This window comes from Cicer arietinum, chromosome 5, assembly GCF_000331145.2.
Source record: "Cicer arietinum cultivar CDC Frontier isolate Library 1 chromosome 5, Cicar.CDCFrontier_v2.0, whole genome shotgun sequence".
In the NCBI taxonomy this organism is placed as follows: Eukaryota; Viridiplantae; Streptophyta; class Magnoliopsida; order Fabales; family Fabaceae; genus Cicer; species Cicer arietinum.
Window position 1 is genome coordinate 67,524,670 of NC_021164.2, and position 23,080 is coordinate 67,547,749.

The following is a 23,080-nucleotide window of genomic DNA, read 5'->3' on the forward strand; positions in this document are numbered from 1 at the left end:
CTTCTCTCATATATTTTTTATATATATTTTATGTCTAAATCATATACCAGACAATATTTGTTTTTAGTTACTTAATAAATTATATTTGACAAATAAATTATTTAAAAGAGTGTCTTTAACCACTCAATTGATTAAAGAATAAATATAAATTTCATTAGTGTGTATCTTGACTATATCCTGAATAAGTAATTGAAAAAAAAATAACACATTAATTATAATTACTATATAAATTATACTTATGATAAATTTTTGTATTTGGTCAAATATTTGTAAATTTATAGAATATTTTATATCAAATAACATTTATTTGTTTATAAATTTAATATTTATCTATCTATATTAAGATGATAATTTTTTAGATAAATGAGGGTATATACTATATATGTATGAATATTTTATTTAAAGTGTAAAACAGTATTATACTAAATAAATTTATTTAAACTTTGATGATATTACTATATTGTATAAATTTTTAAATACTTATTTGTAATCATAAAATTTCTATTATAGTGACCAATATGTTCGACCCGTGACATATTCTACCAATTTATTCATAGATAAGATTATTAATATTATAAAAAATTTACACATACAATTTTAAGCTTTCAGATTTTAAATCAAGACATGATATTTATTTTTTATTCATAAACAAAAAAAATTTATTTTTGATTCAGCCAAATATATTTACGATTCTCAAACAGTAAGCCCATGCTGTTGTAAGACACGATGAGCCCAGTTACGGTTGAGTCTATCTTTTTCGGTCACAGCTGATTGGGCTTTAATCGTAATTTTTGTGGAAAATTTACACCTCTAAAATTTTACTTCTACCCCCAGAGATACAATAAAGTTATATATATATATATATATAAAGAGTCATGCTTATATAGGATCAAAGGGTCTAAAAAATAGGAACATAATTCAACTATCAAGGTATAATGTTATGTATATATATGTGAAAGACAAGAAAGGAAGGCAGAAAGATGAAAACAAACATTTTTCCTCATGTGCCACGCGAGACCTTCTTCTATATATATATATATATTCTTGTATAAATATTAAAATTTATCATTTTTGGGTACAAACTTTATGTAAAAAAAACTTTTTAAAAATTTTCGGTTAATATTCTGTGTTGAAAATCTTATAAAATTTTTTTACAGTAATTTCTAAAAAATCTTTTACGTATCTGAAATTTTTAAACAGTAAACAAAAATTAATTGGTAGAATAGTAAAAAGAAATAAAATTAAAAGTAGATTTAATATTTTTAAAATATTATAAGGTATAGGTAAAATTGGAGGATAGATGGTATCATTTCCTTTTTATGAGTGTGTCTTTCATATTGCCTAAATCTAGGCACCAAGAGTATTGCTTTGTGCACCTTCTTGTTCTCTTCCGCCTATTCCTTTGGTATGCAAGATATTCATTCCAGCAATTTATTTTTTAAAATTCATATTTATTTTATATTATTAATAACTCACTCCTAAAAATTTCGCTTATAGTACTCGATTTAGAGACTGAATATTTTCAGTCACACTACCGATCGAAATAGAGACTATAATTTTGAAGCTAGAAACTAAATATTTTTTCGTCACTAAATCGATAGCTAACGAAATTTAGATACTGAAATAGCAACTGAATGTTAGAGACTAAAAATGCAGTCGCTAACTATCGCTAATAGAAAATCCGACTTTCACACTAGCAACTGAAATAGATACCGAAATTTTGAACCTTGAAACTAAATATTATTTCGTCATTAAATCAGTCGCTGTCGAAATTTAGAGACTGAAATAGCAACTAAATTTTAGCAACTAAAATTTCAGTTGCTAATTATTTTTTAATTACATAATTTAGTTTACTTACCAACACACGATATGCTTTATTTCTCAAAGAAATCCTAAAACCTGCTTTCTTTCTCAACCCAGAAACTCATTATTTCCTTCTCAACCCATAAACTCAACATTTCTTTCTCAACACTATCAATTTATCTCACCACCACAAACCCTAAAACCATTCATCTCGTCCCCTCTCACCGTCATTTCATCACGGTTCACAATCGTGAAATCAACTAGTTTGGATTTCATTTGTTGCTAACCATCCTCTCACTGCCATTCATCACGAAACCATCATCTGTTGCCAATTCCCTATCACCGCCATTTCATCACGAAATCATCCTCTGTTGCTTACCTCAACTTGTTCAGATTTCTTTTGCAACCGTGAAACCAATCAGTTCTCTTAAACCGTTTAACTATAATTGCGACGTAAAACCCTCATTGTTTGTCGTCTTGTCGGCTATTGTGAACCAGAAAGTAAGAAATACATTTTCTAATTTATTGATTATGCTTCATTCTTTGTGTTTTTTGTTGTGACCTAATCAATTTGAACTTAATTAAAGAGGGAAAAGAAATTCTGAAAATGATTCAATTGAGAATGTTTATGTTGGTTAATTACAGGACATGAGATATTGGGTTTTTCATGTATTTTTTTACTTTCCAAATACATGTTATTGTTATAGTTTCATAATCATTTTTTTACTATTTATGCATTATTCTCAGTTGGTGGATTCTAATGCATATTGATAGGTAAATCAATTTATCTTCTTATTGGATTTTTTTTTTATGCAGGGTTTTAAATAGGACTATCCAACACTTTTCAGGACTTGACATTTTCATCCAAAGGTTTGTTGAAACGCTATTATTTTCTTCCCATACCATAAAATAATAGTTTGAAGGAATTAATTTATATTGAGGAGGGAATTGATTGGCTTAGTGGGCTTGGTTGAGCATTCGATAAATGTAGTTTGATGAACTTCATTTTGTGCAATGGATTTGATTAAAATTGATTTGAAGTGAAGTGATTTATGTTTAAATGTTTTTGTCTTAAAGCAATTTTAATGTAAAACTTAGTGTAGATTTATAACCTAATGCAAAAGTTGATTGTTTTTATCACTTATGGTCAAAGTAGAGTTTGCAAGCAAAATTAATTTTATCATACAATAACCAAACACAAATTTTTACTAAAATCCCATTTGACCCAAGTCAAAATGAATTTTGATACTTCTGTGAATTTGTCTAATCCAAAGGTGCTTTTGAGGACTCCTCCAATTTTATTTCTCTAATTGATGTTGGATAATAAAGTTTAACAGAGATACACAATTCCTAGGGCATGGTTATTCTCCTTGATTTGGATATATGAGATGATTCGGTCATGTGTTGAATTAAACCAAAAGAAAACTTTCAAACTTATTGGTGGGGAAAGGAATATGTCTATGAACAAGATGGCTTCAACAAACGAACAAGCACGAGAAGAGGTATAGTCAAAGGCATTGGAAAAACATGAGCAACTATGTGAGATCAGTCAAGCATTAGCTATTTTAGCGTCAACATATCTAAGGAAACTTTATTTTTATTATTGTCAACTATTAAAAGTTTTCAGTAAATGATTGAACTCAATGACTTTGTAATAATTTTTTAGTCAGTGAGGAGAGAACGTGAAGAGTTTTTTAGGCTTGTTAGAAAGTGTATGAAAAGAGGTGCACCAAAGAGGGGGTGAATTAGGTGTTTAGAAAGTTTCTGGTTTTTAGAGACTTGGTGAATTATTTTACTGATTAGAATAGTATATGGGTAAAAGTAAATGACAGAAAAAAGTAAATGACAGAAAAATAAAGAAAACAACAATATTATCCTCGTTCCCCTTACAACCAAGGGTACATCCAGTCCTCTTGCACACCACAATAGATTTTTCCACTATTGTTAGAATAAGTACAAGTCTCACCCTAGGATCTCTGCTACAAACTTCTAACACACTGCATAAGATAGCACACCACTATCTTATTCACAACACTTGAAGAAAGTACACCACTTTCTTCAAAATAATACAATAATTTCAATGATTTTTCAGCAATGTTCTTGACTAAGAACATGAGTATAACAGTTTGTACAATGATATCAATCCAATATAATTTCAAGTACACTAGTGAATCTTTCTTAATGATATGAAAATGTAGGGCATGTACTTGAAATATGAAAATATAACTTTGAGAATATTTCAGAAAATTAATCAAAGTTGTTCTAAGTTTGATTGTAGGATAGATGAGTTAAAACTGAAGCTATGGGGTATTTATACTCCATAGACATCACTTCAGATAAGTGACAATTGTTCTTAGAAGTTTGAAGAACATATGCAATGATCCAGGTTGAGTTTAAACTGAAAAATTGCATTGTTTCGCGGTTGTATTCAACTATAACAGGAGTGTAGTCGAATACACATCTTTGTAACGTTTAATTTTATTTGAATTTTGAAGCTTGTATTCGAATACACATTCTTGTATTCGAATACAGATGAGTGAATTTTTTCACTGACTTGTTTTTATATTCGGCTACACCATGTTGTAGTCGAATACAAATGTGCAGTTTTAGCTACTCACTCAGCACTTGTATTCGAATACAATGTCTTGTGGTCGAATATAAAAGTCTAGTTTTAGCTATTGACTTAGCAATTGTATTCGAATATATTGTCTCGTAGTCAAATACAAAAGTTCAATTTTAACTACTGACTTGAGTCTGTATTCGGCTACAACATGTTGTAGTCGAATACAACGTTGATTTTTGTAAAAAACTTAATTTTCAAACATTGTTCATGCATTTTGACACTTTAAAATTTATTTTGATGCATGTGCTAAAATGGAACGTTCTCATGTGCATTTGAAATATAAGAATATTAGATTGCATCATGTACCTTTAAATTATAAGACTTCTAGCATATTTGACCATGGTTGATTTCTTTTTGAGCTTGCAATTTGATCGCTTTCCTTAGTTTTTGTCTTTATAAAAAAAAACATAAGTATTTTACAGAAATTAGGCATGTAGACAGTAGAATTGATTTGTCTCATTGGGTGGAAAGTGTGCAGTGATCATTAGATTGGTGATCATGATGCTGGTGATTTTGATGATGAAATTGGTGATAATGATGTTCGCGATCATAATGATGAAGAGTTTGATCGATAATGATAAGTTAATATGAAGAACCAATATGTTGCAATTTGTTATGACTAAATATATTATGTTTAAACTAAAATTTTATCTTGTATTATTGTGAGTACTTAGAAATATTACTTACATATATTATATTCTTTAGTTATATACGTCGATTAATGCTTTTAAATGATTTTGAGGTATGAACTTTTTAGATATTGAAATCAAATTACAAAATTTGTTTTTATCGTGTTCTTTTGGACATTAAAGTAATGTATTTAAAAAACGGTACTATTAAGAGTCAAAATTGGTGACCAAATATTTAATAAAAATAACAATTTATGTCACAAATTTTGTCTCTAAACCGGTCGCTAATGACATAGAAAATTGATTTAAAGTAATTGTTAAATCGGTCTCAAACTTTAGTCACTAATTCAGTCTAAAAAATTGGTCACAAAATCGGTCTCAAAATTCAGTCACAACATTCAGTCACAAAATCAATCACAAAATTCGGCCATCAAATCAGTCTCTAAATTCGGTCATTGTTTTGATCGCAACAACTAGCAACTAGTAGTTTACTAACGAAATTTAAAATGTTGCTAATTTAGTCGCTACTGACAACATTGACCGATTTTTAAACATTAACGACCGATTTTTTAATCATTAAAAGTAAAATTTCTAGTAGTGAGGAGATAGAAGATTCATGTAGTAAATAATGTGATAAAGAGAAGATGAAAGATAAACTAAAAAAAAAAATACGGTTAGAAACAATGAAAATAAGGTTTTGACTTTTTTAATTTATTTGAAAAATGTTATACCTATTTTCAAAATTTTAAAATAAAGTGGTCAAGAAAATATTAGATCTACATGATATTATGTTTATTAATTAAAGTGAAAATGAAAACAGAAAATACGAGAAGTAAATGAACCATAATTTTGGAAGTTTGGAATCTATATAATGGATTTCAAAAATTATCTACTCTCATTTATATTTTTATCACATAGTTGATTGTTCGTCACAGAGTTAATTAAGAAAGGTATATGGATTATGTGCTTGTGATTGCATAGAGTTATACAAATTTCACTATTCGATCAAACATCAAACGATATAAATTTTAAAATTTAAATTTTTGTTTATAAAGAAGTTTAAATCTACCTTAAAATACGAAACATTATGAAATATGTGTCTATCCAACTCCTTGAGGAAGTAGACTACTGATTATACAGAAAACAAAGTTTTTTTTTTACGGAAGAAAACAAAGTTCTAGAAACAAAATTTATGTAAATTTAATGTCCATAACATGTATAAATCATATTTCATTAATGTAGATCTTGTATTTTGGAAAGTAAACTAAACAAATTCCACAAACAAACTTTCACAACTCATCGTAAGTGGTTCTAGATGGAGCATCAATTTAGTTATAGTATTACTCTACCATAATTTATTTCTAAACTATATGAACATATTAAAGAGACATTCAATTATTCAAAATTGTCAAGTTTGTCTCTAAACTAAGTTAAATTTATCTCCTTAATCTTTAAAATATTTGTAAATTCATAACAACAAACACTAATTTAACGGATTTCATGTAGTTTTAAAGATCAACTTAAACGACATGTTTTCATATCGTTTAATATAAATACATATTGCTTTAATACTTTAGGAACTGATATGATAGATGATTTACTCCTAATCAAAACTTTGGATTCAAGTACTAATATTTTGGAAAGAAAGAAAAAGGAAGATGCCGTGTTAGAAAAAATAAGGGTAGTGCAACAAGCACCCTCGACACTGACGTCACGAATGTTACGACAACACTTGTTAACATTTTTTTCCGATCAATTCCTGATTTTTAGGTTAAATTCAAATAATAATCACCAAATCATATGGGTCACATTTTCCATTCAGCGAGCAGGACTCACATGAACTTTGTGCAAGAATAGTGTGTAGCTGCCATTTTCTTAAGTGAGGCCTGAAAATGTGCTATCACTTGCGTGAACGATTCTCTACTTTAAAAAGGAGTGATAAAAAAACTCAGCAAAAAATATTAATAATAAAAATAAAGATAGAGAAAAATATAAAATGGAAGATCCAAATTTAATGAGTGAGATAGAAAATAGAGAGATTAGTGATACAAGATTAGTTTGGTGACAGGAGAGTGATAAGAATGTTGTAGGTTATTTTCACTCATAACAAAGCTAACGATATTAATATTACCATTACTAATTATTAACATTAGTTACTGCAACAACAAAATAGAGATAATGCATAGAGAGATATAGTGTAGAAAATCCAATCTTCGTATGATTTGTATAAATTTTAGAGTAATAATCTGTGTGGCTTATCTATGGGTACACTCATTTGACATCCCACTGTTAGTGATGGTTAATGGTGGTCCGTAGCAAACTCCAACCAATTCACGGTAGCGGATCAACTTCTACCACTATTAACATTATTAATTTATAAGTGAAAGTGTTTTTAATTTTAAATACTAAATAAAACTATTTTATATATTAATTTTTTTTTTGTGACAAATTGATGTCTCCATATATGAGTATACACGAAAAATTATTCTAAATCTTATAAAAATATAGAGTTGGTTTTATTAGATTTTCATATTAAAAAACTCAAATACTATGCAGATTAAAAATAATATTTCAAATAAATTTATAAAAAAGATATATATTCATAAACTCATATGCGACTATATCTTTAATATATATGATGTGATGTAATACAGGAGTTTTTACCATAAATTTCTTTACTAAAGTCATTTTATATTAAGTGAGACCTTTATTTTTTAAACGTGGTAGGACTCTCACATTTGAATTAATTTAGTTTTTTTAAAGTGAAATACTTTTTTCAATTGTATTGGTCTTTTAAAAAATTGGTTCCACGGATTATTTTTTTTAAAGTCTTAATTATCATATTCTCAAATGCATTTTTATTTATTTTAAATTTTATATATATTTTTTATATAGTATAATTACATATTTATTTACATTTGACTGTTTATCTTTTAATTTTGAAAATGTCAATTCATGCAACACCCCATTAATACTACATTTTTTATAATAATAATAATAATAATAATAATAATATGAAAATAATAAGACTTGGATCCGATTTTTAAACAAAATCTCTTATTTAAATCTCGTAGATAAAAGAAAAAAATTGTCAAGAAATAAGTTTTATAAGATTTCACGTCAATCACAACATACAATAAATAATATAAGAAAAATAATTTTTTTAGTAATAATTTTATAACCAATCACCAAATTAAAGCAATTTATATTTTGTTGGTTTACGGTACTAATCCAGATGCTAGCAATGTTAACTGTTGCCGTGCCATTTGTATATCCATTTCTGTTTCTTTCTCGCCATGTCTGCCACGTTATTTCATCGTTTCATTTCACGTTTTACCTCCCTCTTCATTATTACAGTCAAAGATGCCACCCTTCACCTTTTTATTTTTTTACTCTTGGTATTTGGTAAAAAAAAAACTACGTTACTTTTGTTCTTCCATTTATTTATAACTCTTCGAAACTTCAAATCGATACATTTGTGTTTGGGGTGCGAGAGGTTTTCTGTCTAAGTAACCGAAAATGAAGGACCACGCAAGAGAGAAAAACAATGTTGACAAAACTGAGAAGAAGCCAATAACAACACCGACGCCTCTTCCTTCTAAACTTGAAAGAAACCATTCTCTGGATGCTGAACCTAAAACATTACTTCAAGAAGAAATCAATTTAGCCAGGGTTTGATGTTTTTCATCTTCATTAATATTTTCCTATACTTTTTATTTGTTATATTTAACTTTTTTTATATATAAATTTTTGAAAAAACATGTAGGAGGCAGCTTTGAAAATCATCAACACTCATCCCAAGGAGGAAGCTTTGAAAATATTCTTAAAAGTAAATATAGAATTCTTATTTAATTATTTTTTATTTTTAATTCTACATGATCCTCTTTTATTTTTTCACAAGTGTTGATCTAGCAGTGTATTATTTAAGCATTTCTAAATGCATGATCCTTATTTTCTTCAATTAAAAAAAGATTGATAACGTGTTTTGGTGATATTAGGGGTTGGTGCCAGTGACAAGTTCTAAACAGGGGGAGGAGGAAGCTGTTATGTCCGATTGCGAAGATTATGACGTTGATGATGATGAATGAAGAAAATTCATTTGAATCGAATAATTTGAAAAACTGAATCTGAAAATGTACTACTTATTGTGCTTATTTTCTCTGCAGTTTTTTTATCAAACAGTTCATTTGTACTTTCTATTGGGAAATGTTATTGATGATCTGTTATTTGTAATACTTTTTTTATATCAATTTAAAATAAAATGAAAAATGTTATTGATGATCTAATCTTTCTAGTACCTTTGTTATTCAAATTAACATAAAATATTTCTTGGGGGTTAAATTTGATATTTTTAGTTTTGTTTTAATTTGTTTAATGATAAGAAGACAAATATTAGAGTAGACACGCCTAAATCTTATGGCCTTATTTATTTTGATTCAAGTTTGAATCATTACGTAAGATAGTTAAAAAAAAAAAAAAAAAAAAAAAACTCTCTTTTTCAAATGAAATAAAAACAATTAAATATTTAAAAATTTGATGCATTTGGTGTAGATTTTTAACTATGGAGATCAACTTTTTCTTATACTACATTTTAATACAATATTCATATAAAGTTTATATTAGAAATGGTGTATTTTTCCACTGTCCCACAGGCAAAAAACAATTATTCCAAAAAATAATCTTTAATATAATTTTTTGTTGTCAATTACATCGTTTAATTAATGTATTTTAATATTTTTTTTATTAAATTATATCATTTAATTAATATTAATCGTATAAATACGTTTAGTCACTTATTTTAAACACTCAATTTTTGTATCCTATTAAGAAAAGTAGAATAGTTACTTTCAGTTTATGTGTTAATATTTTAAAAATAATATTTATATGTGAATGTGTTAAATTTCCATTTTCATGTTTTAAGACAAACTAATAATATAATAAGAAGTATATGCGAAAAGATATTAAATATAATAGTAAGTTGAAAATATTTGTATATTTAGAGAAATTTTTTTTACAAATACTAATATTATTAAATACAGAGATAATATCTTCAATATTTATTTATAAAATTGATAAAGAATTAATATTTAATAAATATAATATGATACAAATAATATTTTTTTAATTTAATTTATGCATCTTCTTTAATACATGTGGGATGATAATATTACTCGATTATTTTAAAATAAATTAAGTATTTTAACCTAAGCTTATTATTTGTGAAATTGATAAGATATGGTCTTGTAACAAACAAAAGTATGATTTTTTATATGTTTTTGAATGAATTTTTATTGATTTTTTATATATTTTTGAATAAACTTTTATTGATTGATTGTATTTATATATAGAAATAAAAATAGAGTGATACTTTTATTCTAGAAAGAGGATAGCACTCTACATTGGAAAAGAGGAAAAGTTTATTGGAAAACGCTGACTAACGAAGCGAAATACAGTTACGCGAACCAGTTTTTTAATATGTGATTTACTAAAACAACTTTTTAAATATATTATTTTATCTTATAGCATGTGATTTACTAAAACAAATTTTTGAATATGAATATATTATTTTACGACTATGTCTATATTTCTAAGTTACAACTCATTAATCTAACCGTAATTTAAATATTATTTAACTGTGATAAAATATCAATCAATTTTCATTAAAACTTTCTTATGTTCAATTGTATGAAAAATATGTGACAATTTATTAAATAAAATTAGTTCTTTTAATATCTATACAAACAAAATGAAAGAAAGAATTAAAGTATAAAATAAAATAAAATAAAATAAAAATATTTTCTATCTGACCTCGTAAGAGACTCGAAACCATTCTCTTCGATCATCCATTCTCGATCATCCATTCTCTTGCTTCATCAATGAGACACCAACGATCATTAGAATCAATAAGAAGACATCAATCCATTATAAAACTTGTAAGGTATGGTGGTGTAATGTATTGTAAACGCATAAATTAATTTATTAATTAATATTAGAAAATAATTAGATATTAACTTTGTTAGAATTTTTAAAAATACAACAGTTATTTATAATTTATAATGATATTGATCATTTGAAAATGGTAAGATGTATTAATGACTAAGTGAGAAAGAGAACAAAAGTTAAAAAACAAAAACAAAAGTTTATAAGAGTATTATTTTAATAGTGAAATTCTTTTGAAATCTTATTGGAATTTTAGGTTCTATATTTTACAAGTAGATTTGTATTTATTGTTTTATTATTGTCGAGATGTATATTTGAGTTTTATATGGAAAAGTGACATGTCATACATTACATGAATTAACTATACATTACATGAATTAACTATATGTGTCATGTAAATTGGTATGTGTATAGTACATCATGTAAATTGATATGTGTAGAATGTATCATGTAAACTAGCATGTGTATACGGACTAAAATTTATTTAATTAATTTTTTGAATTATTAAAATTGCATTTTTTTATTAAAGATCTAATTTTTAAAATCAGAACATAGCCTCCAAAAATTTTAAGACAATTCTCAAGAGTATAGAGATGTATTATCCAATTTTATTTTTGAGTTAGTTTCTCATTAACTCATCCACGTCAGCATTAATACATTTATTAAAAGTTGGCTAAATCAATAATATTGTATATTTGTCTTTCAATTTTAGTTGTACCAACGATTATATAAATTATTTCTATAACTAAAAATTTTAATTAAAAATCATAACACATTAAAAGAGATTCAAATGGCACAAATTAAAAAAAATTGATGATGTTAAATATATAACCTAGTCATAATGATTCATTAAAAACATATCTTTCAATTATTGATCAATCAAATTGATAAAATCAAAACATGTCAATTTACAAATGTACTATATAAGTCTTCAAGTTATAAATAACCAATCGCAAAATTAAAAATAAAAGAAGTGGAAACAAATAAACATGCATGTATAAACATATAGATGCTATATGTTAATATATTTCATTATCGTAACTTAAATACAGTACGTGGAAACAAATAACCATGCATATATCGCGAGGTCATAAAAAAAAACATGCATATATACTACGTAAACATTAGTAATTTATTGTTGTGTATCGGTTCATAAATATCTGTCTGTTGTTTATCTTTTTCTATAAACACAATACCGTTATGTAAATACAATATGTGGAAAAAAGATAACCATGCAATATATGCGTAAACATTAATAAATCATTGTAGTGTATTAGTTCATTAACGTCCGTGTGCATAATATTTTCACACTAAAAAACATTTATTTAACAAATAATAAAGAGAGATAATGATATGAGTACTTTTATGGTATAATTAAAATTAATATGTTATCGGTACTATAAAATTAAATTACCAATAGTTTAAAAGTTTGAACATATTTTAAATTTAACACCATTAAATTTATAAGTTTTATATTTTTGTTTTATTTTAAAATAATTATTATTTAACAACCAAGTTTCTTCTGCATGGTCGACGACACTAAGACGACAACGACACAAACACAGACGAATTGGGAGAGACAGAGGAGGGGTCTTCCATTGTGGTGGTGGAATAACGTTGGAGAGTTCTTATCACGATACTAGAAAGATGACAGAGGAGACGATTTCTTATTTGGTGGTGCGATTTCGCGAGAGGAATGGAATGAGCTCCACACTTTTGGGTTGATATAAAATTTAATTTTAATTAAAATTAAAAGAAATAGAAAATAATTTATTAAAGTTAAAGAGATTAAATTCAAAAGATAAATGTACTCGTACAATAATTTAATCTACTTAATATATAATATAGAAATAATGATGTGTGAAAAAATGATAAATTTATTGATTAATAAATTAATAGTATCGATCCATTATTCTTTTTTAAGAGTAAAATATAAATTGTATACTAATATTGGTTAGAGAAAAATATGGTAGAATTTAATCAAGGAAACATTGGCATGATTTTGTTTAACAAATCTATTAAGTTTATATTGTTAAAAAGATAAATTACACGATTTTAAGATGAATTCAAATTACTTCTCTTTCGGTAGATTGTAAATATATGTTATGTTACACTCGAACCTAGTTTAGGATAAACAAACTCTTCAATAGTGGTCGCGACTTTGAATGGATCATATCTCATCCCTTTTAAATTTATTATTGATTTTAAATTTTTTATTGAATTGAAAAAAAAATAAGGGTAGCGATCATTGACTCCGTGAATAACTTGTATGTGAGGTACTTTATTTAATAATTCTGAAACATTACATATCATCAAAGAATTCTATTCCTTAAGTCAATATTTTCACACATAAAATAAAGTTTCTAGTGTTCATTTATCCGCTTTAAAACAAATTAAACAATACCTTTTTAAAAAAATATTTTATAGTTGATAGTAAGAGTTAATTTTAAATTGCTGATATATTTTTTGGATAAATCTAGATTGATGATATATACTAAGAGACAAAAGGTAGAAAAAAACATAGATTACAAATTATTATACACATTTTTCATACGTTATGCAAATTTTAAGAGAAAAAAGGAATGAAAAACATTTTTATTTGTTTGTTTTGGCTAAAAATCAAAATCCTTATTGTTCCACATTGTTGGTGGTAGCATTTTTACCTTTTGCGGTTGCACCATTCTTTATTTGTAACTTATAATTTTTATGTTGAGATCAAGCTTGATCTCTCGGATAAAAGAGAAAGAGTGCAAACCAAACCAAAAAAGAGTAGGAAGTAAAATTAAAAAGAAAACAAATGTAGTACCTTGATGGGATAACCAAAAAAAAAATAGTTAAATATAAACGGATGATACTATCTATAAATACATAACCACTCGATTATGTTGCGTGTATATGATATAATGATTTTTTATGAAGAAAAAAATTAAAATGAGGTAACGGTGTCATACTAAAGATTTATATTCATCTTATTCTAATTACACTAGACGTCATACTTCGACTCACCTTAACTATAATTAGGGTGTTGTGTTTGATGGTATTTGACTCATACTATATATAGTCCTAAATACAATTAAAAGGATTAAAGAAATTTGATATATTTAAAAGTATAATGGATCGATTTGGTTTGGTTTTTTGCGAAAAATGAATTCAAATCAATAAAATTTAATGGATTGGTTTGATTCGATTTTACTTGTTTTTTTTATAACTGAATCTGAACCAAACTAAATCGATAATATACAAGTTGGTTTAGTTTGGATGATTGGATATAAAAAAAAACAACAAACATTTCAAATTTTTGGTGGAATAAAAAAAGAATATACAAGTGGTCCTCTAAAAACATAATTTGAAATAATATAGTACAAACAAAATCCAAGTTAAAATACAAAACAATCAGTAATATGTCAAATTAAATCATAATTTAGTTGACTATATTCTAAATGAGAATTTAAATTACAATGCAAAATAACAATAATTCAAAATAGACAGTAGCAATCAACTTGAATGATAAAAATCTGAAAGGAAAAGAAAATAAACAGTTAGAAACTATAATATGAAATCTATATCCAATTTGAATAGATCAAATTAAATATAACTTTAGATTGCATTATTCATTCATGTCAAGCACTCCTCTAAGGTTTTCCCAATGGTTTCTCCTTTGTGGTCATAAATCAAACCAAAACTCAATATATTCTTATTCAACTCCCAACCCTCATCAATATAATTATTGGTAACACACACGTAGTTCAAATTTAGGATTGATGTCCAACAATCTGTGGTAAAGGAAACAATTTGTTTATTCGCAGATTTTTCAACTTTTCTTTCTCATCATTATACAAAAGCATGCAATCTTTAGTAATCGTAACATGACAAAGAACTTTAAATATAGGACAAACCACATTCATAAAATATTTAAATCCTTCATTTTCAACATGTTTAAAAGCAAGTTCATCCTTAACTATCATCTTTGCTAGGGTTGAACATATTATATCTTGACTAAATTCAACAAGCTTAAAACTAATAGTGTTGTTTGAGTCATCTTCACAATCCTTTCTTATAGTAAGTGTTTTTTGTTTCTTATGAACTACCCTATTTGGATTTTTAATGTAAACCTTATAATGTTTATTCACGGTAGTGGTTTCATGACTATAACTATTGCATGCGTAAGTTTTTTTGCAATAATTACATTCAACCATATTTTTATTCTTTATAAAGTGCTTTCAAGCTGAAGAATGAAATCTACTTGGTTTTCGTTTCAATGCCTTGGTTTTCGTTTCAATACCTCTTGTTGTGCAACCGGATATAGTTTTAGAATTAAATCTTCTATTGTTCCTTGTTATGTTGCAATTGGTTCCTGAATTGAAAATGGAGTGCAACCAGTTGTCGCATTCTCACTTTGTGAGTTACTTCCTTTTTAACTTCCACTTCCACTTCACTTGTCATTTTAGTTTAGTGAATGTAATAGAACTGTATTTTTTTGAATCTAAAGAGTTTAGTGGTAAAACTAACACATACTAAATGTGGAGACAACAATAAAAAAAAAGAAACCATCAAAACAGAAAAAGCAAATAGTAATCAAAATAGACAACAATCAGAGTACAACAAAATAGAAAATAACAATCAAAACTTTACTGCATGTACAACATAATAGGAAACAATAATCAAAATAGAAAAAGGAAACAAAAAAAAAATCCTGTTACCTCAATAGAGAGAGACAAATTGTGATAGAAAAATAACAAGACAAAGAAACGGATATGGGGTCACGACGGTCAGAAATGGTTGAAAGAGGAAAGACGAAAGAGTTGTGAGAGAAACAAAAACTGAGGAGAGAAACATTTGTGGGTTGTGGCGGCGAGGAGAAAAAAAATAACTAAGTGAAAAGCGGCGAGGTGGGCGGCGCAATTTCAACTAAGAGGTTGTGAGCGGCAAGGTGAGAACTTTGGAGAATGATACGATACTTGTGAGCATGAATGAATGAGAAGTTGATGCGGTAGAGTGTGACTGTGTCTATGTGACTCTATCATTACTATCATTAGGATATAAAATTGGGCTTAATGAGTGATGTATCTTATTGTTATATAAAACAAAAGATGTCTTATTGGACTACACTTTTACATAAAAAATAAATATATAAAAAAATTATGTATAGTGCTGGTTTGATTCAGTAAACTAAAATTCAATATCTGAATCAATAACCTTTGATTTATATTGGTTTGATTTGGTATTTTATCAAAACAAAAAAATAACTAGTAATTTTTAGGTTGATTTGGTTTAAATATTCGGATTGATTGAATTTATTTTATCAATTATACCCCTAAATTTATTTGATCCATTTAGACATGGGAGTATTATATATTATAAGAGTCATATATTTTATAAATTAATAGCAATCCTTTAAATTTTGTGAATTCAATATTTTGAATTAATATTAAAAATTATATTTTCTACTTTAAACCTTTTTTAAGTTTTTTTTTTTTAGTTCTTAACTAATGGTATGCACTTGTTGGCTTTTATTACAATTCTCGTGCATATATATATACTACAACATTTATCCTTCAATATAAAACTCTTTTGATAATTTTGTTTTTTATTTTTATAAGATTTTCTCTTAATTTTCAAGTACATTGATTATTTGGTTACTAATACATTCTTAATTAATTTATATATTTTTATGTCATTAATAATAATTATTATGATGATAACATTATAATATTTTTTATCTTGAGTAATATAATTGTAAAACAATATCAATTAATTAAAATATTATTATCAATTTTATTTTATGATTTGATGAATATATTTTATATTTAAAAAAAATTATGTAGATTTTTTAAAATGTATTTTGTATAATTTTTAACTTAAAATATACATTTTATGATTATAACAAATTTAATTTTACAAAATCATAAATTTAAACAAATCACAATTCAGTTAATAAGAATACCAAAAGTAGTTAGAGAAATGCACATAACATTTTCATTTATTTATTTTTTGTTGACGAAATATTTTTTATTTATAATTTAAAGACAGACGTAGTAATCCATAATTTTAGTGGACCCACAAAAGTCCTATGCTTCCTTGTACTAGTACGATACAGGTATGTACAACGTGAGCAAACCCAGGTTCGCTCCTCTGCGTGAGGCTGTAACTGCTAAGGTGTGGTGTGGTGTGGTGTGTTTGCTACTCAAGAGCGAGGAAAACGCTACACAGAAGACGAGGTGAACAAAGACAGTTACACTTTTGACTTTAGCAACAATATTATTGTCTCTGTGTTTACCGAGGGATCCAACCGATTTTATTTTATTTAATAATTAAATGAATTGATTAATTTTTATTCTTGTCTTCAATCTTTATCGAAAAAACGGGATCTCTAACTCACTATTAATTTTTAGGTAAATAGTTTATAATCTTTGAAAGATTTATATTTTTGAATGATTTTCTATATAAAATTTAAAATATTATAGAAATTTTATTTATAAAAATATAGAATTTGTTAATTCAAAATAAAATAAATATAAATTTTTTAAATGTAATAAATTCAAAATAAAACTAACACAAATATAGATTTAAAAACAAAATTTTGAATTTATTTTTTAGGAAGAATTTTTTACAACATTGTAAATATGTTTATCAAAATTTATTCAAAAATATATGTTGTCATTTTAATAGAACTAAAAATACTTATATAATAATTTTATAAAAACTAAAAAATATTAATTTTTTAAAGAGACTAAAAGCGACATTTCAAAAAAAAAAAATTAGGGAATAAAAAATTATCTAACCCTAATTAAATTATAAATAAATTCTAGAGTACAATTGTCATATTGATATACACGGGTACATTTGATTTTTAAATTCATGATTAAATATTAAAAAGAAAATCTATCATTTAAAAATTATAATAATTAAATATTATTTATACAAAATGTTACTGAAATAATTTTTTATTTTTGGTAATCGTAATAGTGAATATTTAATATTTTTTATAATATAAAAAATTAGGATAAAGTTTATAAACAATGAAATTATATATTATCTTATGAATTTATTTTTCCTAAAATACAAAAATCGAAAAATAATTATTTAATTCATAAAATAATATTCAATTAATTGTTTCAGAGAGTAAATGTATTCAATTTATGGATATATCGTATAAACTCCCTTAAAAAAAAGAATAGACAAGTTTTGTAACAAAATCAAAATGAATCTTTAATTAAACGCGTGTTTAATTATGCGATGACTAAAATTAATTTTAATAAAATTGTTTTGTAAATTATATTTTATTTAAAAGTGACTTAGTTGGATGTAAAATGATTTTTATTGAACGTATTCAATTAAATATAAGTTGAACAATATAATATTATATTTGACTTAAAAATTACAAATTTTATGATAGAACATACAATTAAAATTAAATAGATAATTTTGATTTAAATTAAATATATAAGTTTATAATATTGAATTTTTATTTTAATAATTGTTTAGTTGGACTTTTTAGCCTTAACACGTTTTAGGTCATTACCAACCATTAACACTCTAAGTATAGTATCATAGAGACATTTAAGATTACTCAAAATTCAATATTCAATAATTTATTTTTTTAAATAAAATAAAAGCTCAATTCTATAGACTTCTACTTGAAATTTAAATCTAAATTATATATTTAACTCTAATTACACGCTCTATTATCCTATCTTTAAATTAGAATCTATTGTGAAAGCAAAATAAATTCTTCTCAATATTATATAAATATGTCAAAATTAATTTTACAACTTCAAAATTAATTTTAACTCTTTTAAAATTAAATAGAATTAAATTAATACACACTAAAATTAATGCACTAAAGTCAATTTTACAACTTCAAAATTAATTTGAACTCTTCTAAAATTAAATAGAATTAAATTAACATGCACTAAAATTAATGCACCAAAACACACAATGGATAAAAATGAACAATAAAACATACGACTGAGATGATGGTCTAATCTTAATTAAAATTAAACATGTCAATTTTTCTAATTTATATTTTTTTCAATATTTTAATTCAGAGGGAGGGCCATCTAAAATATTCATCATAGCAAAGCCAAAGCGGAGAAAATTCTAAGAGTACAGAATTACTAACGAACTATGATCAACAAGGTTTTCACATCTATAGCAATATTCAAACTCAAATCTTGTAAAATTTGAGCTAAATCTTTAACGATAAGATGAATTTCTAACAATAAATAAATTAGATCCGATTATTTTCTCCGTTTTATATTAATTGATATTTAAAGTTCTTTTCTATGTACCAAAAAAAAATTCTTTTGTAATAATCAGTAAAAAAAAAAAAAAAGAACTTCTGTAAAACAAAAATAACATTGTAAAAGTAAAGTTTTCAATCTTTTTTTTATAAATAGTAAAATCTACATATAATCAAGGTTTTTGTGCTTGCACATTTGCTCTTACATTTACTGGCATCTTGTCTGTTTTTTTTTATTGTACTAAAGTTTATTTTTATTTGTCACATTTTTTAATGATAAATTTATTTTAAAATAAGTTTTTTTGTCTTTTATATATTTTTTTAAAAAATAATTAAATAAACAATTATTTATTGATATCCAACGACAGTTATATAAAGAAACCGCAAACGGAGATCTAATTAAACGAATGGTAAATAAAAGAAACTAACTACAAAAAGTATTACCTGAAAACAAAATACTACAAAAAGGTATAACTAGGAATAGATTTATACCTAATAATTGATTTTACATGTAAACAACATAACAACTATTAGATGATCATTTTATTATTTAAAATTTCACTTTAAATAAACTAATTTCATTAAAGATATATATTAAAAACAAATGATATTATTATTTATTTTACAAGTGTCTTAAAAGAAAATGAAAAATATAAAAATTATTATTAATAACAATGATATTAATATTTATTTTACAAGTGTCTTAAGTGGAATTTAAATTTTATTACTTGAGATTATAAAATCAAACTTTTACCATCAAACTATCACTTCTTAAAATTATCAATATACTACACATCTCTAATTTTATATTATCTACTAAACATCATATTTATATATATATTTTAATTAATTTCCAAATTTATTTTGAGATAATTTATTTTAACATATTTTATTTATTTTCAAATTTTAATTTAAGATGAGGACTCTCATATACTATAGTTTTGGTGAGTTCAATATCCAACAACAAATCATTTAAAGGAACATCATGTCCTTTCTTTTTATTCTATTACTTTTGAAGTAATTGAAATTTATTTTTCCTTATGGTTACTTATTTTTGACAAGTCATGTCATTTCTTTTTATTTTGCCTTATGGTTAATTACTATTACTCACCTTTTCGCATGGATACTGAATAAGTCTATTTTGTATATTAATGGAGAAAATTTATTTATGTAGTATAAAACTAATTGGATATTTTTATTTATATGTATTACTTTCTACTCAACATTATTCTTTATTTGAATTCAAATTATTCACTTATTTCTCCTTAATTTTCACCTTAATATAATTTTAATTAAATACATCATTTTTAAATTTTAATAGATGATTCAAATGGTAAATAAAAACTAGTTTTGAATTTTTAAATTTTTTAAAAAAAATGTATGTAAATATATTTTTAATATTACGTGTTATAACTCTTGCAATTTTGTTTTTTAATTCTCTATTTTATTCATATATTTTTATTTTATGCCCTCATCAATATTCCTCTTTATTAAAATTCAAACTATTTAGTTATTTTATTCTCAATTAGATGTTATATTTAGTTTTTAATTCAACATAATATATTTCAAATTAAATAGGTTGTTATTTTTATATTTAAAATAATTATTACACATACAGGATATCAATATTTTTTATTTATTTATATTTTTACTAAAGGAAAGAAAAATGTTTTATATCATGCGTCCTAGCTCTATTTATTTAAGTTTTAATTTTTTCATCAATATTATTCTCAAATAATTGTTAGGTTTATACATTCATAACATTCATTTTACTATGAATGTATTTGCATTTAAACTATGGATTTGATTTATTTTTGGTTATGACTGTGGATTTAGTTTGTATGCGCGGCGATGTAAATTTTTCTTACACACTCAAATGCCTCGGGTAGATTTGTGGAGATGTTTTGAAAGCTAACATATTCAAAGTGAAAAAGTTAATATTTTTGTGTGTATCTAATTATTGTGATGATTAAAATTAGTTTTAAATAAGTTAAAATTGAATCAATTTATATTTAAATTAAAGTAAATTTTACAATAAATTTTAATATAAAAGAGACAACTGAATTCAAGAATTATAAATCTTAACTTTTCATTAAAATAAATTTTGTTCCATAACGCATAGATTCATCGTAACCTTCACAATTGGGCCCCACTCGTATGATGTATGGTGTGAAATGTCAATGAGCCAAGGGGACGTACGGTTTCTATTTGAAACTCAAACAATATACCAAATATACATAAAATTGTATGTTTCCAAAACTAAGCTAGCACAATATATATGGGGTCACTTTTGCCGTTTTATTTGTTTGTTTATTATTTTCTTTTTTAAATATAAAATATCATACACCAACTGTCACACTCACTCATTCACTATATATACATACTACTGGCAAACAATTTCTCACAAAATTTAACCCAAACCTCATTAAGTAAATATAAACATTGGTTATAATGGTATTTAGCAGGCGACCAGCAAGATTTAAAAGGGCGCCGACCAAATATATTACTCGAGAACAGTCGAAAATGCTAAGGGTATGAATTAATTTTAATAATTTCATATTTATAAATTTATTTTTTATTTTTATGTTATGTTGTTGCATTGATGTTGCGTTTTTCCCCCTTTACGTGTGACAATTATTTTTAGGAAGCTGCTGCTCGTGTTTTTATTGACGAGAAAAATCCCGCAAAAAAATCCTCTGTAAGTTTCAAAAGCATGCGATTGGAAAAGTAATTTTAAAATTGAACTAATTAACGTTATTTTTTTGTTTATTGTTTAAATATGGCTTGATTTCAGGAAGTGAATACCATAGCTGGTGAATCTGCTGATGTGAAGAAGGAGAAACCAATCTTTGACAATGAAAATGATGGAGTCGCAGATACTGCCGCTAAACTTGAAGCAGAGAGGAAGGAAACTTGAACAATTAGGTGTCAAGGAAAAATAAATAAAAACACCCTAAGTTAATAATATCTTATGTGATTTTGCGAATAAATTAATTTGCACCAAAAAATGCTTCAAGTCTTTGTTATGATGTAAGGGGGTGTATCTATCGATTAATAAATTATTACATTGATGAATATAGATGAGTCAACTTTCAAGAATTATTTTAGATTCTATATATATCTCTTCACTAACGGGTTAGGTGGTGCGTAATTGGTTTTTTTTATTGGGAACTGTTGTTTGTTGTGAAGAATGACTTCAAGAAATAATGTTGTTTTGTATATGATTAGTTCTATATAATCTTAGCCTCCATTTTTTTGCTGAAATGCATTGTTGTTTCATCTTTTAAAAGACTAACTAACACGTATTGATTTCTGTATATTTTGTGGTAATATCCCGTCATACAGAATAGAGGTATTGTTTTTTAATTCATATCTTATGCAGGTTGATGTCAAAGACTAAATTCAACACAGTCTTCTAATTAAAAATCGTACATGTAGTATTTTGCGTATATAATGATAAAACTCCTTTATATCAAATAACTGTTTTTGTAATTTTTCTGATTGGGATGTAAATCCGACTACTTGCTTACGCATACTGCGGTAATTTTGCGATAAGAAAGATATGGTTGTATACGGATTAGAGTACTCTTTATATTCTTTTATTGATTTTGTTTGCTTATAAAAAAATTGACAAAAATATACGAAGGTTGGTATGATTAATTATTTTCTTTATCTATTATTCAGTATTTTTTTTTGTCAAATACATATAAGACTATTTGACTGATCTCTATGAAGAATACTTTTTAATAGGAACGCAACAATGGGTGATAGGTAAGGTATTTTTGATTGGGAAATGTTTGTTGGGAAGAATGGATTTACCAAACAATATATCACTGTATCTAA

General features: G+C 25.3%; 1 protein-coding gene across 1 annotated transcript; it reads left to right on the plus strand.

The window, feature by feature from the left end:
• Window positions 1-8,574: 8,574 nt before the first annotated feature.
• LOC101514596 (uncharacterized) lies at window positions 8,575-9,295 on the plus strand. The gene is made up of 3 exons (XM_004502517.4): window positions 8,575-8,727; window positions 8,822-8,884; window positions 9,054-9,295. Exons 1-3 carry the CDS (start codon window positions 8,575-8,577, stop codon window positions 9,141-9,143), a joined length of 306 nt encoding a protein of 101 aa, XP_004502574.1. The 3' UTR covers window positions 9,144-9,295.
• The last annotated feature ends 13,785 nt before the right edge of the window (window positions 9,296-23,080 follow it).